Source organism: Halictus rubicundus, chromosome 3, assembly GCF_050948215.1.
Source record: "Halictus rubicundus isolate RS-2024b chromosome 3, iyHalRubi1_principal, whole genome shotgun sequence".
NCBI classification, from domain to species: Eukaryota; Metazoa; Arthropoda; class Insecta; order Hymenoptera; family Halictidae; genus Halictus; species Halictus rubicundus.
Window position 1 is genome coordinate 5,987,184 of NC_135151.1, and position 15,289 is coordinate 6,002,472.

General features: G+C 41.7%; 1 protein-coding gene across 4 annotated transcripts in view; it reads left to right on the plus strand.

Moving 5' to 3' along the window:
- Positions 1–15,289, plus strand: part of Ca-alpha1d (Ca[2+]-channel protein alpha[[1]] subunit D) — a 66,762-nt gene that overhangs the window by 39,137 nt on the left and 12,336 nt on the right. For all 4 annotated transcript variants that reach the window (XM_076785012.1, XM_076785010.1, XM_076785011.1 and 1 more), the window contains exons 24-29: positions 11,392–11,444; positions 12,067–12,213; positions 12,452–12,653; positions 14,140–14,409; positions 14,507–14,590; positions 15,093–15,281. In XM_076785012.1, the coding sequence (XP_076641127.1) occupies positions 11,392–11,444; positions 12,067–12,213; positions 12,452–12,653; positions 14,140–14,409; positions 14,507–14,590; positions 15,093–15,281 (945 nt within the window). The remainder of the gene's footprint in view (positions 1–11,391; positions 11,445–12,066; positions 12,214–12,451; positions 12,654–14,139; positions 14,410–14,506; positions 14,591–15,092; positions 15,282–15,289) is intronic.

The window sequence follows — 15,289 nt, forward strand, 5'->3', positions numbered from 1 at the left end:
CTCTCTCTCTCTCTCTCTTCCTTTTTCTTTTTGCCTTCACTTCGCTGCTCGAGACTCTGTATAGCTGGAAGACGAAGTTTTATCAAACACACAACAACTCGAAGAGACACTTGGAGATAGTTTCACGCGAGCCAATTACTATACACGGGAGAGACGAGATATCGTTAGAGATTATGGTTTCATGTAACGCAGACGCGCGGTGGAACGAGTCGCCTATTTTCTTGGACAATGAAACGGTATTTCAAGGGACAGGCACGGACGATTTCGGCATCGTCTCGTGGAATATAACAGGGGAGAGGAGTTCTCTGTGCGAAACAAGTTTACCATGCAAAAATCGAAAACAACGGGTACCGGTTATTTCCGTTTTGCTCGTTCCATTGTGAAACGTCGTGACGCTGACGGGACATCGACAGGACATCCGACGTGACGTGTACATACACTCGGGTAGAATATTGTTGAGGTACACACAGAAAAATAGGGAAACACACGCAGGCTTCGTGGTTTAAAGAACTGATGGTAGAGGATTGTTTGACAATTGCATGCTTGTGCCGGCTGAGCGTTGCAGTGGTGTGTTCGCTATATTAACACGAGAGAAAGGAAAGGAAAGGAAAAGAAAGAAAGAAAAAAAAGAAAGAAAGAAAGAAAGAAAGAAAGAAAGAAAGGGCAGCCCCGTGAATTCTCGTGAATCTCGAGCACCGACGGGATTCAAAAAGAGCGTGAAAGAGAGGGAAGGAAATCGAGTACCCTGGAAAGGGAGGATTCTTCGTTCGCTGAGGGAAACGCGTCCCCATAATTGCTGCGAATTGTGCTCGGTATGGCGGGCATTCCCGGTTCGATCGGAATCGATAATCTATCGAGATCACGTTTGTTGGTTGTGCGAAAAGAAAGACGGCTTTGATCTTTGGAGCAGTTTTTATTGACTATTTTGTGGACACCATGGTAATAGAAACTTTGAAGTACTAGAACAGTCATCGAGCCATTTTTCAACCTCTTTAACTTGTGAACCATTTTGTTCGGCTAAACTTCACTTCAGAGAACCAGAAATTTTTAACTCTTTTTACGTAATCCGATAGATTTTCGCGAGAAAATGCGGAAAATCCAAGTTTTAATCTTAGGAGATCAGTAGTTCAATAGTTATGCTTGTGGAAACGTGTGCGATTTTCAGCGTTTGACAGGTAAAGGCGCCGCCATATTGGTATGTACTCAGATATCGTTCAATGAGCAGAGCCGTGCTTGTGCTGCCACCTGGAGGCTCCGCTCTACCGACATGGCGGCCCCCTTACCTGTCAAAAACGTTTAAAATTACTCAACTTTGAACACGCATAACTTTTGGAACAGTAAATTCCTAGCATTAAAACTTGGATTTTCGACATTTTTCCGTCAAAATGTACAGGATTACATTTAAAAAAGTCAAAAATTTCTGGTTTCCCGAGGCAAAGTCTAACCTTTCGTTCTGTTCGTAACGAATACCCAATTCAAATGAAAAATGGTTTGTTTTCGTTGGTGTGTAAATATTCTTGCGTACATGAGATCGCTCAATTTGATTAAATGTTGTTGACACTGTTTCACGTAGTATTAAAACGATCATTTCCATAGCTAATGTACATAGAGATCTATTTTTGTAAAGACTTCGATGTACGCTAATACAAATGCTCCTGGACGACTACGATATTTACTGCACACACTTCACTATCGAAGGAATCTACATGCAAAGTATTAGCTCGAAATAGTGCGTTCGAGTTGTACATTTAAAATTTTTATGTTCCAAGGCCGACTTTCTTTTTGCACACATGCGAGAATCCCGTTGAAACACCGGCCCTCGGTGTGTCGTCGAGCGAATGCTTGGACCGTTGCTTTTCCACAGGATTTTCTCTCTCTTGCACCCTTTGTCTTTCTCCGTTCCCATCCCAAGAATAAGAATACGAAATATAATGACAAAGAGACGCGCGCGCGCGAAAGCGAACGAGCGAACAGAGAGACAAAGCACAGCGAGAGAAGCAAAGAGTTTGACGCCCGGGAAGAAGTTACTTATTCGTAGTTATTACTGTCTACATAGCGTAGTTTAGGTCCCATAGGCAAGAGCAGTGTCGTCGTTGCACACAATTAGACGTAGACGGTACGATTAATCAGTCTGAACACAACGTAGTCGAACGTGTCGTAGCTCGCCGCGTGTATCGATCGCTTGTTGGCCACTATACACGCTCCCTGACAGTGATCCACGCACACATCAATCCACATCGACGCGTGCAAAAACGGTTGCAATCATGATTGTCAATGGTATCGGGTCAGCTAGCCTCTAAACAGACATCCGAAACTATGACCTGTCTCTCGGAAGAAAGTATTTGTTTAGTCAAAACGGTTCTTCTAGAGACATACGAAAAGATTTTTCCCTTTAGCGATTTTTCCTTTAAGACAGGCACAGAATAATTGATTTCTAGAGTTGCAAGTCTGAAGCTAGAGACTCTTATTTAGAGCTGGCTCTGACAGAGCAGCAACTAGAGATTCTTATTTAGAGCTGGCTCTGATAGAGCAGCAACTAGAAAGTCTTATTTAGAGCTGACTCTGATAGAACAGTAACTATAGATTCATAATTTAACTTAACAGCATCTAAGAATCTTATTGAGAGCTAACTCTAATAGAGCTGGAGCTAAAAATCGTATTTAGGTCTAGCTCTAATAGAGCATCTGCTAGAGATTCTTATTTAGAGCTGGTTACAATAGAGCAGCAACCAGAGATTTCTGTTTAGACCTGGCTCTAATAGAGCAACAACTAGAGATACTTATTTGGAGCTGGCTCTGATAGAGCAGCAACTAATGATTCTTATTTAGAGCTGACTCTGATAGAACAGTAACTATAGATTCATAATTTAACTTAGCAGCATCTAAGAATCTTATTGAGAGCTAACTCTAATAGAGCTGGAGCTAAAAATCGTATTTAGGTCTAGCTCTAATAGAGCATCTGCTAGAGATTCTTATTTAGAGCTGGTTACAATAGACCAGCAACCAGAGATTTCTGTTTAGACCTGGCTCTAATAGAGCAACAACTAGAGATACTTATTTGGAGCTGGCTCTGATAGAGCAGCGACTAATGATTCTTATTTATAGCTAGCTCTAATAGAGCAGCATTTAACAATCTCGTTAAGAGCTAACTCTAATAAATCTAGAGCTAGAGATCGTATTTAGATCTGGCTCTAATAGAGCATCTGCTAGATATTCTTATTTAGAGCTGGTTACAATAGAGCAGCAACCAGAGATTTCTATTTAGACCTGGCTCTAATAGAGCAACAACTAGAGATACTTATTTGGAGCTGGCTCTGATAGAGCAGCAACTAATGATTCTTATTTAGAGCTGACTCTGATAGAACAGTAACTATAGATTCATAATTTAACTTAGCAGCATCTAAGAATCTTATTGAGAGCTAACTCTAATAGAGCTGGAGCTAAAAATCGTATTTAGGTCTAGCTCTAATAGAGCATCTGCTAGAGATTCTTATTTAGAGCTGGTTACAATAGACCAGCAACCAGAGATTTCTGTTTAGACCTGGCTCTAATAGAGCAACAACTAGAGATACTTATTTGGAGCTGGCTCTAATAGAGCAGCGACTAATGATTCTTATTTATAGCTAGCTCTAATAGAGCAGCATTTAACAATCTCGTTAAGAGCTAACTCTAATAAATCTAGAGCTAGAGATCGTATTTAGATCTGGCTCTAATAGAGCATCTGCTAGATATTCTTATTTAGAGCTGGTTACAATAGAGCAGCAACCAGAGATTTCTATTTAGACCTGGCTCTAATAGAGCAACAACTAGAGATACTTATTTGGAGCTGGCTCTGATAGAGCAGCAACTAATGATTCTTATTTAGAGCTGACTCTGATAGAACAGTAACTATAGATTCATAATTTAACTTAGCAGCATCTAAGAATCTTATTGAGAGCTAACTCTAATAGAGCTGGAGCTAAAAATCGTATTTAGGTCTAGCTCTAATAGAGTATCTGCTAGAGATTCTTATTTAGAGCTGGTTACAATAGACCAGCAACCAGAGATTTCTGTTTAGACCTGGTTCTAATAGAGCAGCAAATAATGATTCTTATTTATAGCTAGCTCTAATAGAGCAGCATTTAAGGGTCTTATTAAGAGCTAACTCTAATAAATTTAGAGCATCTGCTAGAGATTCTCATTTAGAGGTGGTTACAATAGAGCAGCAACCAGAGATTCTAGTTTATAGCTAGCTCTAATAGAGCATCAGTTACAGATCGTACAGCTAATTCTAATGAAACTAGCTCTAATAGAGTTGGAGCTGGAGGTCTCCTATTTACAGACCTAGACATCCATTCTGAGTTCCCTATGTAAAGGGAGAAGATGCTTAAGGGAAAAATTCCTTGAGCCAGCTCTAAAAAAACCGAGTAAACTGTTTGGCCAACAATACGGTAGCTGACCACTTCATTCCTCTTGCTTGAACGTGGCAACGTAGGGATTGGAGTGGACAAGTATTTTCCTTGGAGAAATGGAGCACAGTTGCGAACAGAGTCTCAGAGAGTCCACGATTTCGAATCGATCTTGCTGGGTTCTCGCAGAAAAGCGGACTCGGTTCCCCGGAAGCGATTCCCGCGGTGTTCAAGCGAACTTCATCGATACCCGAGAGAAACTATCTAATGGAAACCTTGAAAGGTTCATCCGCGTGTTTGTGCTTAGGTGTAACGCTAGCCTTCGGAAAGCTTTCACGTTTCCGTCCAGTTCACGACGGTGTCCGGTTTCGAAAGACTTAGGAACGATTTAATAAACGATGAAGAGTAGTCTCGTCAGCTGTAGCAGATGAAGACCCAGACACCGTCGTCACGAGATCGACGATCGATGGTCTCTGTGCCCGAACGAGGCCCATGGGTGCATTGCCGGGAGAAAACATCGAGCACTGGTGGGTTGGATGGATGGCGAGGGCTTAGTTCACGATTCCTTAGTGCGAACCGAGTCGAGGGTACAATGTCGAAATCGTGATCGTGATCGGACTTAGAAATGGAAGAAACGACACAGACGCGCGAATGAATCGATGGAGAACGTTGGGGGAAAAATAAAGCGGTTGATTCTCGCGGAGAGATGAAAGAGTATCGGACGAGCGATCGATTTAGGCTCGATGCGACGATCAGGCAGGGACCGATGCGAAATCGTTTCCCGCGGAACAACGGTGAGCGTATACGTGAACGTCAGAGACGAAAACGAAGCCGGATGAAAGAGATATCATCGAAGGTGAACGAACGTATTATGGAAAACCACGCGCAGACCGTTGAAAGGTTACGTTGTTCGCTGCGATAGTTTCTCGACTTTGCTCCCCATAGCCACCGCCCTAGAGACCCCCCCATAGCCACTAGCCACCCATTAATTAGGCCTCTTAGAACCCCCCGTAGCCCGCTCTAAGCCCAATTAGTCCAGCCCTTGAAAGCGGAGAAAAAACAAAAGCGATTAAAAAGTGAAAAACACCGCCCATTAAAATACACTCTCGACTCCAGAAGCGAATACTAGCAGACCACCTCACGATTAATGCTACTTTGTATATTTTTTTGTTTTCTCTTTCCGTCTGTCTGTCTCACGATCCCGTGTTCCCCGCTGTGCTCGCTCGCCCTGCTCACCTGCCCTCAACCAACTACGTAAAAAGTACGTAGTGAAGTGTGTGATTGTCGCCATTAAAACGATCGGCAACATTATGTTGGTCACCTATCTCCTACAGTTCATGTTCGCTGTTATCGGGGTACAGCTGTTTAAGGTAAAGCCAAACCACCAAACCACTTAGAACGTTTAAACTAAGCCGAATCTTCGAGAGAACTTCTCTACTTCTCTACTTCTCTACTTCTCTTCTACTTCCACTTCTACTCTTCTTGTATCTCTCTCTCTCTCTCTCTCTCTCTCTCTCTCTCTCTCCATCTCGCTCTCTGTCTTCCTCTATCTTCTTCGACTTCTTCTTCTTCTTCTACTTCTTCTATCATCTATATTTTCTTCTACCTTGTTTCGACACTTTTGTTTTTTCGTCTGTTCTATGTTCATTGGTTTTTCTCTCCTTCTTCTCAGTTGTTTTTCTCTCCTTCTCTTCTTACTTTCCAAGTTTTTCTGTTCTTTCGTCGTCGTTGCTCTTCGTCGTCGACGTCAGGCCGACGGAACCGCGTCACAGCCGGAGAAAAGCTTCAAATCGCGCGTCGAAACGCGAGAAACCAAGATTTACCTCGCTGGACACGGGGCGTCGGGATGATAGAGAGATCGTTCTCGATCCTCGAGTCTTCGTTTAACACTTTATTGGAATTTTTCGGTTGGTGAACCGTTGTCGACCGTTGGTCGATTAATTGGTTAACCCCTTGCGCTATAACGTCGAATCAGACTCGTGATCAGGATTTCCAACGGAGTCCAATAGATTATTAACCTTTTAAACACTGTACTCCACTATAGTGGTTTCCGTGTAAAGCATCAGTTTGAACGATACGCCACTATAGTGGTTTCCGTGGAAAGCATCAGTTTGAACGATACGCCACTATAGTGGTTTCCGTGGAAAGCATCAGTTTGAACGATACGCCACTATAGTGGTTTCCGTGGAAAGCATTAGTCTGAACGGTACGAACCACTATAGTGGCTTTTGCGCCGTCCGCGGCCAGGCGCGCCGTCCCTGGGAGACAGAGTTGCGGACGAGCGTGCCGTCCCTGGGAGACAGAGTTGCGGACGAGCGTGCCGTACCTGGGAGATAGATTTGCGGACGAGCGCGCCGTGCTTAAGAGGTTAATTTCCTTTAAGCTGGAACAAAATTCTTCCAGAAAATTATGAACGATGCAAAACTTCTGCTCAGCGCAAAGAGCTCGTAGTGCAAGGGGTTTATGCCGGCCCGTTACCGACGACGAATCCGCGCACAACTGCGTCGGTCGTTCGAGAGCGGCAATTTCATGTACGACCGGTTGATAAAGTGTCGATAGTGGGGAACAAGGGTGGGAAAAATGGCAATGATCGAATCCGCCATCCCGTGTCCAGCGAAACGCTGCACGCTGACACCCATCGCAACCTCCACCAACCCTGCCAACCTTTAACCTTCCTATGATCCAGCTAGACTCTCTTTTCTCGATCCTTTGGCTCCCGGAGGAGAATATCGACGACTGTAGTGTCGACGTGATAGAACGAGAACACTTTCAACGATCAGGCAAAGTTAGAATTAGCAACGTTCAGCGACGAAGATTCTAATACCTGATCGGTAATGAGATCGATAAATGATGAGAAATCTTTTGTAGATGTGTGCCTCTGTTCTCGAAATTCTTCGTTGTTTTCGATGGTACAAAATGGGTAAGAGATGTTTTCTTCATTGAGGAAATTATTGTTTCAGAAATTATAATATGTATAATAACATAATCTAAAAGTAAGGCAGTAGATTAATTATGAGAGGATTAAACAGAGAATGTCAGTATGTAATCTTGAATGTATTGAGATCAAGGAAGATGAGAATATCTTTTTATTTGGTTCATGCGATTGACACAGAAAATTTTTATTTTGCATACAAATCCGCAGTCCACCGATTACAGACCTTCCTCGAATTGCTTCTAAAATTATTTAAAAAGCAATTTGAAATATACTGAAACAGCCAAAGTTGAATACGAAACCATTAAACAGTATAATTACCAGAAATCTTCTCTATCTGAACAACTACTCCGCTAAAGCAAACATTCTTCCTTTCATCATTAAAAACGACGAAGAAGAACAAAATGCAACGATTTCAGATGAAAATGTCGTCACGATAAACATGTATACAGAGTACTCCGAATCTGGTGTTGAAAAAGGAGAATGATCCACATCCGAAAAGGAAATGACTCGCATCCACAAAGTGCATGATGCAACAGAGGAAGAAGTAAAGTCGAAAATATGCAATTAAAAATTTGTTCAATGAAGTATCCGTTCTCAAGAATATCGTCTTCGAACATCCATCAGGTTCTCACGCATTGATCGAATGCATACAGTAACAAGTAGAATTGTCCGGCCATGGTCAGACACACTCGTAACTCCTCGAACCGTCAAGTTCGATTTTCTCTCAAACGAAGCGTCGTACGACAAAATTTCATTGCACATTTTCGACGAATTTTTTCATCCTGCACCCTCCTGTTGTGTCCTTGGATTGGAGATAATCCTTGCGTTTTGTAGAGTATCGTTAACGAAACGGCGATATTGTCCTTCGAAGGAGCCTCTGCGCCGTCGATAACACCTTCGAGCACGGTCACGCGCTGTACAAAGATCGAGAACTGTATCTTTTTCACCAAGAGAATCAGCCGGCGCTGCGATAACTAACAAACGACTTGTCCGAGAGTGAAACACACGTTACACGCACATTATAGACACACGGACCACCACAGGCTTGCCAGATGAGAAACGCGAGTGCTTTTTCGTAGACGTCGAACTCTCCGGACACAGTGTTTACTCGATATACGTCCAAAACACGGGTCTAGCCGCGGACATATATCGGCCAGGAGACCGGCCGATATATCGTCGGTTCTTTGGTCCACGCGACCTCGCACTCCTCGGCGATCAAGGTCTCGGCAGTGGGGATAGTTCTGGGACTTTTATCGGCTGGGCATTTGGGGCATATATAGAGTAAACACTGTATATGCATATACAGAGAGAGGACACACGCTTCAACACAGAGAGGCATGCGAGTTGTCGACTGTGTATGCGACTGAGAACAAAGCTTTGATCGTAGTGCATGCGAGTTGCAACACCGGAACCACGAGTCACCGCTGCTGACACGGCAATATCAACTAATCACGTTCTATCGATATCTACCCATCTGTCTGTCTCACTGTCTGTCCAACTTCCTATCTGGGGTCCATTCTGGGAAAATTGCAAACATTCGTTTGGAACTGTAGCTTTCGATCAACCCCATGATCTATTGTAGCTTTTGTAACTGATTCGACGCGTTTTAAAAACTGTATATCGCTTGAAGATCTGCAATGAATCGAAACATACTCACAATTAAAAGTCACGATAAGATATTGAAAATACTCAGAAGATGACGCAACCGCTTCTATACAAAAGTGTCAAGTGACCGGTTTCAAATTTTTTGTTTCACAATTATTTAAACTATAAAACTGCATCCGTGAGAATTGATTCAAAAAAGATTTCTTCATCCACGTATTATAATAAAAATCGCACAAAATCTAAATAAATTTGATCTTGTTATTTTCATAAGACAATCCATACTAGACACTTTTAATGCTCGGTAGGTTTAGTGTTACATATAGAATCCTCTTTCCTTAAAAAAAAATTCATCGAACATGTTCTATAGCTTGTAACCGAGACCAGGATCAGAGCATAATCATTTTAATTCTGGACAGTCCTTCGGCTGATTAAACTGCACAGATGATCTTGATAAAAGAATTTCCCTCTCTGCCATGTCCAGCGAGGGAGTCCAGAAACAAAGAATTTAAGCTTAACACCACCAAACGCGTAGAACACGTGTAGTCGTAGACAGTTACAGTAGCTTCTTCATAGTTAGCACCGAGACATCGTAGCGTTACTGAAACACACAACGACGATTGATATAGGGAAGGAACAGTCTGAGAATCTCGTGGTTTCTGTAGCGTGAACAGCCAATTGCATGCCGCTCGCTTCCTTTCGTTCCATTCGCAAACCGTACTAACTGTGAACGTTGATCCAGCCATCAAACAACCGAGGAACATCCTTCGCGTGTCTCCATTGTTAGAATCCTAAATTTCGTCGGAAACGGTCAGGCGAAACCGATCCGATCCGATCGCGTCTCGCGTTCCATCCGAGAACATTCGAAGGAAGCGCTCGATCAGGGACCAATTCGCCGAAGAGTATCGATCTTTTGCGTTCTCCTCGATCTTGCAAGCAATTATGGACGGAACGAAAGTCGGCGTAGATCGCGAGAAATTCGCGTGAACGGCATTTTCGAGGACAGTGAAACACGTGTTCGCCGTAATTACTCGAAACGCGTGCAACTCGAATGGAAATTCGACGTTCCCGGTGCTTGTTCTCGGTGAAACGAGCCTGGCGATCTTCAGGAAAGCGAGAAATCGAAGGTTACGATCGAGATTAATCGTTATGTGCTTGGCAATGCACCGGCTTTCTGCGTTCGATGCGTTTTTATTGCAGCCGAAACGTTCTTGTAAGAATTAATCGATTCATTGGCGTCTTGTTAGAGGACTTTCAGAGCTGGGCATTGACCGATTAAAATTTGTACGTTTTGATCGAACGATTTACACATCGGTACACAGCGGATATTCATGGAAAATAAAAATGTTCTACTCGAGTCGTAACAGACTGGAGTGAGATAGGAATTTATTTTCTTTCTGAATATGTTCAACCGATTTGTAAATAATACGACCTGCAGTGATTTCTCTGTATATGTCGCCAAGGCCTGGATGATAAACGACGCGTAATTATCCCCACTACCGCGGAGCTCGGGAGGCCTCGGACGCCGAGGAGTGTAACCATAACACGGCTCCGGTATGTCTCCTGGACGATACACGACGCTGACAAGACCCGTGTTGTTGACATTTATCGAGAATTCACTGTATTTTAGAATTCTTCCAATGTTTCTTCTTAAATAACACGTACTCATTTTTTTCTTGTAAACGTATAAAATCAGCAGCCTGTTTATCACCAACTATTTCGATTTTTCGCCGTGAGCAACATTTAAGAACAAGCGGAGAAAATAATAAACAGAGCCCGTACAAAATACTAAGTTCGCTTTGCTGCAGAATATTTTCAGAGTTCTTTCGGGCGCACTGAAAACGCGTCGAAACAAGTGGATCGGTAACGAAGATCGACGCGGTTATGAAATCGAACGGTAAAGAAAATTGCCAAATGATCTAGAGATCGCCATACTCGTTCCATCGATGGTATATATTTGGATAACTCGGTCGTCGAGCAAACCATAGGTCGGAAGGTAGATCGTAGAACGTATCTCCGGACTCTCGATCCCACTCGTGCACGATCCACGTCGCCTCGATCGGCGCAGGCGAAACGAGACAGCCTGTACATACAACTATGTACATAAATATTGTATATTGTATAATATATACATAATGTTCTGTATTATATTGTGCACGTCAAAAGGAATGCTTCTGTCTCTGTCACTTCTCCACACATATATACATATATATTTTTTTTTTCTTTCATCTTTCCTTTACTTTTGCTCGACTTTGCTCCAAGCTAGTGAATGGCCAATTAACAATCGAACGGTCGAGCGTCGCCGATCGTGACATCTCGTTAGCATTGTTCGAACGTGGTTCGACGTAGAATGAAATATCGAAAGGAACGAAGAAGATCGGCGCACGCTCGGTCGATCACGCTTTTTCAAAATCGTCTCGAGAGGACTCGGTTCGCGTCGCATTAATAGGATTCTTGTGTTGTGTAGGGGAAATTTTTCTCTTGTAACGATGCATCGAAAATGACGGAGGACGACTGCCAGTAAGTTACCCTTGGCATTTACCTTGGCAGAAAGTGGTGTTCGCGCGGATGAATATGTGTTGCATACAAAAATCTTGCAGAGTTGAGCAGATTTTTACAAAGAACGACGATGTTTACTCGTTTATCTAAGTGCAATAAATAATTGAATCGTTATTCAACCCCTTGTGCTACAACATCGCGTCAGACTCGCGACGAACACTTTTAACAGAATCCACGAAATACGTGTGTTATTAATTATTCATTTCTGGCACATATTTCTACGATCTCGTACTTTTTCGTGAAATTAGTTCAATTTCTTGTAAACTGTCATTTGAAATCACAGACCGTAGCATAACGTTCAGAGTCTTCTATTTTCTTTTAATAAATTGTTTTAGTATCACCTTATTCTTCTAAAAAATTATGAAATTTTGAATTATGAACGGGTTCTAATCTCTGTAACCGTAAATGAACGTGTAGGTGAGGGTGAGTTGTTAACGTTTACATAGATTTTTTCCATTGTCGAACGAAGAGATTGTAGAAGATAGAAGACGAAATTGAAGACTCACGAGTACCACTTTCTCGCCACGATTTTTCAACAGAAAGTCGTTTTCGACGGCTTGACTATGATCGAAATCGTTTCCAGGGGTACGTACCTAGAGTTCGAGAACGGGAACATCAACCAGCCACTGATGAAGGAGAGAAACTGGACTCGGAACCGTTTACATTTCGACGATGTTGCGAAGGCGATGCTGACCCTGTTCACCGTTTCAACGTTCGAGGGCTGGCCGCAGTAAGTAAGCTCTCGGGATCTCGTCTCGTCTCGTCGCAACAAGCAATTCTCACTTTCTCTATTGTCTCTCACTCGAAACGAGGAATCTGAAAATTCCTAAGAAAAAAAAAAAAAAAAGAAAGAAAAACAATCGATTAGCCTCGACCAAACAAAAAGATCGTGTTACTTTGATTAAAGACGAAGAAACCGTCCGGAAGAGTGTCCGGTGCGCATCGTTTAGCGTTTTCTCTCCCAACAGATTGCTAGACGTGTCGATCGACTCTAACAAGGAGGATCATGGACCAATTCATAATTTTCGGCCGATAGTGGCCGCGTACTACATCATTTACATCATTATCATAGCATTCTTCATGGTGAACATCTTCGTTGGTTTCGTTATTGTCACTTTCCAGAACGAGGGTGAGCAAGAGTACAAAAACTGCGAGCTCGACAAGAATCAGGTGAGCCGATCATGTTCCTATATGCTAATTAATTCAGGACATCGGCGTTCAGGATGTTGTGTCGCCAATTATGACATGCCGACCGAGAAATCGACGAACAAAATTCTCTTTTGTTGCGAATATGAAGAGCAGTAGCAATATTTCGACCGGTGCCTTGGTTGATCGTCATTAGATCGCCGATTTTATGAGAAAAATAAATAGGTCTAACACAGAATATACAGTAAGGAGCATAACTGAACCAATAACCACAACTTTTGTGTAAATCATTATTTATTACTAGGAATATAGAAGAATAACAAAAAATAAATATTATAATTATTTTTATCATAGTTAGAAGTAACTCGAGAAATTTTTTTCAATAACTAATGTCTCCTCGTTTAGCAATGACGAACAAAATAGATTGACTCGGTTTTGCACCGGTCCGTAGAAGAAATGTGTGCGTGGAATGTTCTAGTAGTATGTTTACATGTAGCACTTTGGTATGTATGTTTAGAAAATATTCTACATCTTAACACTCAGTTCTTCGCAGTCGGTCGAACGGAAATTGCTCCAAATTGTTTAAAAAAAGTAATTTCTCTTTTGAATAACGGTTTGTCAACGCGTAATACGGCGAAAAATTGCAGTGTTAGTCAGTCAACAGTGCAGAGAATAAGAAAAAAATACTGTAAAGCTATATTATTAAATGTTGGAGGAAGACCAAAGAAATTATCACCGCAGGATGAATGAAGGATTATACGGTTTGTCTCATCTGGTGAAGCTTCAAGTGCCAATATGGCTGCAAAATTATTAAAAGAAGATACAAGTGTACAAATAAGCCAGTGGACTGAAAAATTGATTATTGTAAATAATTAGTAGAAAGTATACCAAAGCGAATTAGTGCAGTTTTACAAGCAAAAGGGCTGTGGACGAAATATTAAAAGTAAATAATGTATTAAATATTGCCAAGTATTGAACGTGGTGCAAAACCGAGTCAATTTATTTTTTTTTTGTCATTGCTAAACGAGGAGACATTAATTAAAAAAAATTTCTTCAGTTACTTCTAACTATGATAAAAATAATGATAATATTTAATTTTGTTATTCTTCTATATTCCTAGCAATAAATAATAATTTACACAAAAGTTGTGGTTATTGGTTCAGTTATGCTCCTTACTGTAAGTAAAAATATAAAATATAGTGTATATATAATACGTAAGTAAAAGTACAGGTAAAAATAATTGTTAAACAAATATCAATAGACACGAAAAGAAGAATGCCAAGACAGTAACCAACAATAAAAATCCTTCGGGCATTTATATATCTCGGATATATGATATATGATATATCTCGGTGAGGAAAAATATTAGCGGGGTTATTAGCGGAGTTAACGAACCACGTGTAGCGAATTAGGGGTTCAATTTAGGTGCCGGTCCGAATTTTGCTGCTCTCCTCTAATCGGATGTCCACGGATCTGTTTACGGGATACATTCTCTTGGTTGACTGTGCAGCGAAATTGCATCGAGTTCGCGTTAAAAGCGAAACCAGTGCGACGATACATACCGAAGCATCGAATACAGTACAAAGTCTGGTGGTTCGTCACCTCCCAGCCGTTCGAGTACACCATTTTCACACTGATCATGATCAACACGGTCACGCTCGCGATGAAGTTCTACCGGCAGCCGGAGATCTACACGGACGCGTTGGACGTCCTCAACATGATCTTCACCGCGGTGTTCGCGCTCGAGTTTGTCTTCAAGCTGGCCGCCTTCCGGTTTAAGGTACCAAAAAGATCTCAAAGAAATCTCCTTTCACCGTTATCCATTACACTAGCGCTTGGCAACAGCATATTTCTCACGTGGAAAATCATGTTCGCAGAACTACTTCGGCGACGCGTGGAACGTGTTCGACTTCATCATCGTCCTCGGAAGTTTCATCGACATCGTTTACTCGGAGGTCAATGTAAGTATCATCCTGGAAGGAAAGAAAATATTGAATTAATTCTTGTACAATCAATTTGCAAATATTCGGGAAGGTAAAAGTCACTAGCAATTCTATTTGTGAAGAAGAACATTAACACTAGGTTTAAACCAGTCAAAATGACAAGTAAAACGAAGTCCGTTCAACATTTCTTTAGGTATGTATTATAAAAAGAAATATTTAATTCCTGTTATTGTTACAAAGCAATGTAAAATTGTGATTTTTAGGGCTCCGTGACGCTAGTGTTATAGTACATTTTCAGAATATATTAAAAGTAGACGCAGAGTTAATCATTGACATTTATGATTTAATGACATACATTTCTAATGGATTGTGTTAAAAATCCTTCACCACAAATCTGACTCGATTAATTCGTTTCGAAGGGCCGAAGGCGAGGGTCTGCTTTTGAATTAAATTGATCGGAAGAGAGCAAACGACATTGATTGAATAACAAAATTTAATAGCAAAAACTTGATGCTTTTAGCCCGGCTCCACCATCATCTCCATCAACTTCTTTCGATTGTTCCGAGTGATGCGGCTGGTAAAGCTGCTGAGCAGAGGGGAAGGCATCAGAACGCTTCTCTGGACCTTCATAAAGTCTTTCCAAGCTCTGCCCTACGTAGCTCTACTCATTATAATGCTATTTTTTATTTACGCCGTAATAGGTATGCAGGTGAGTCA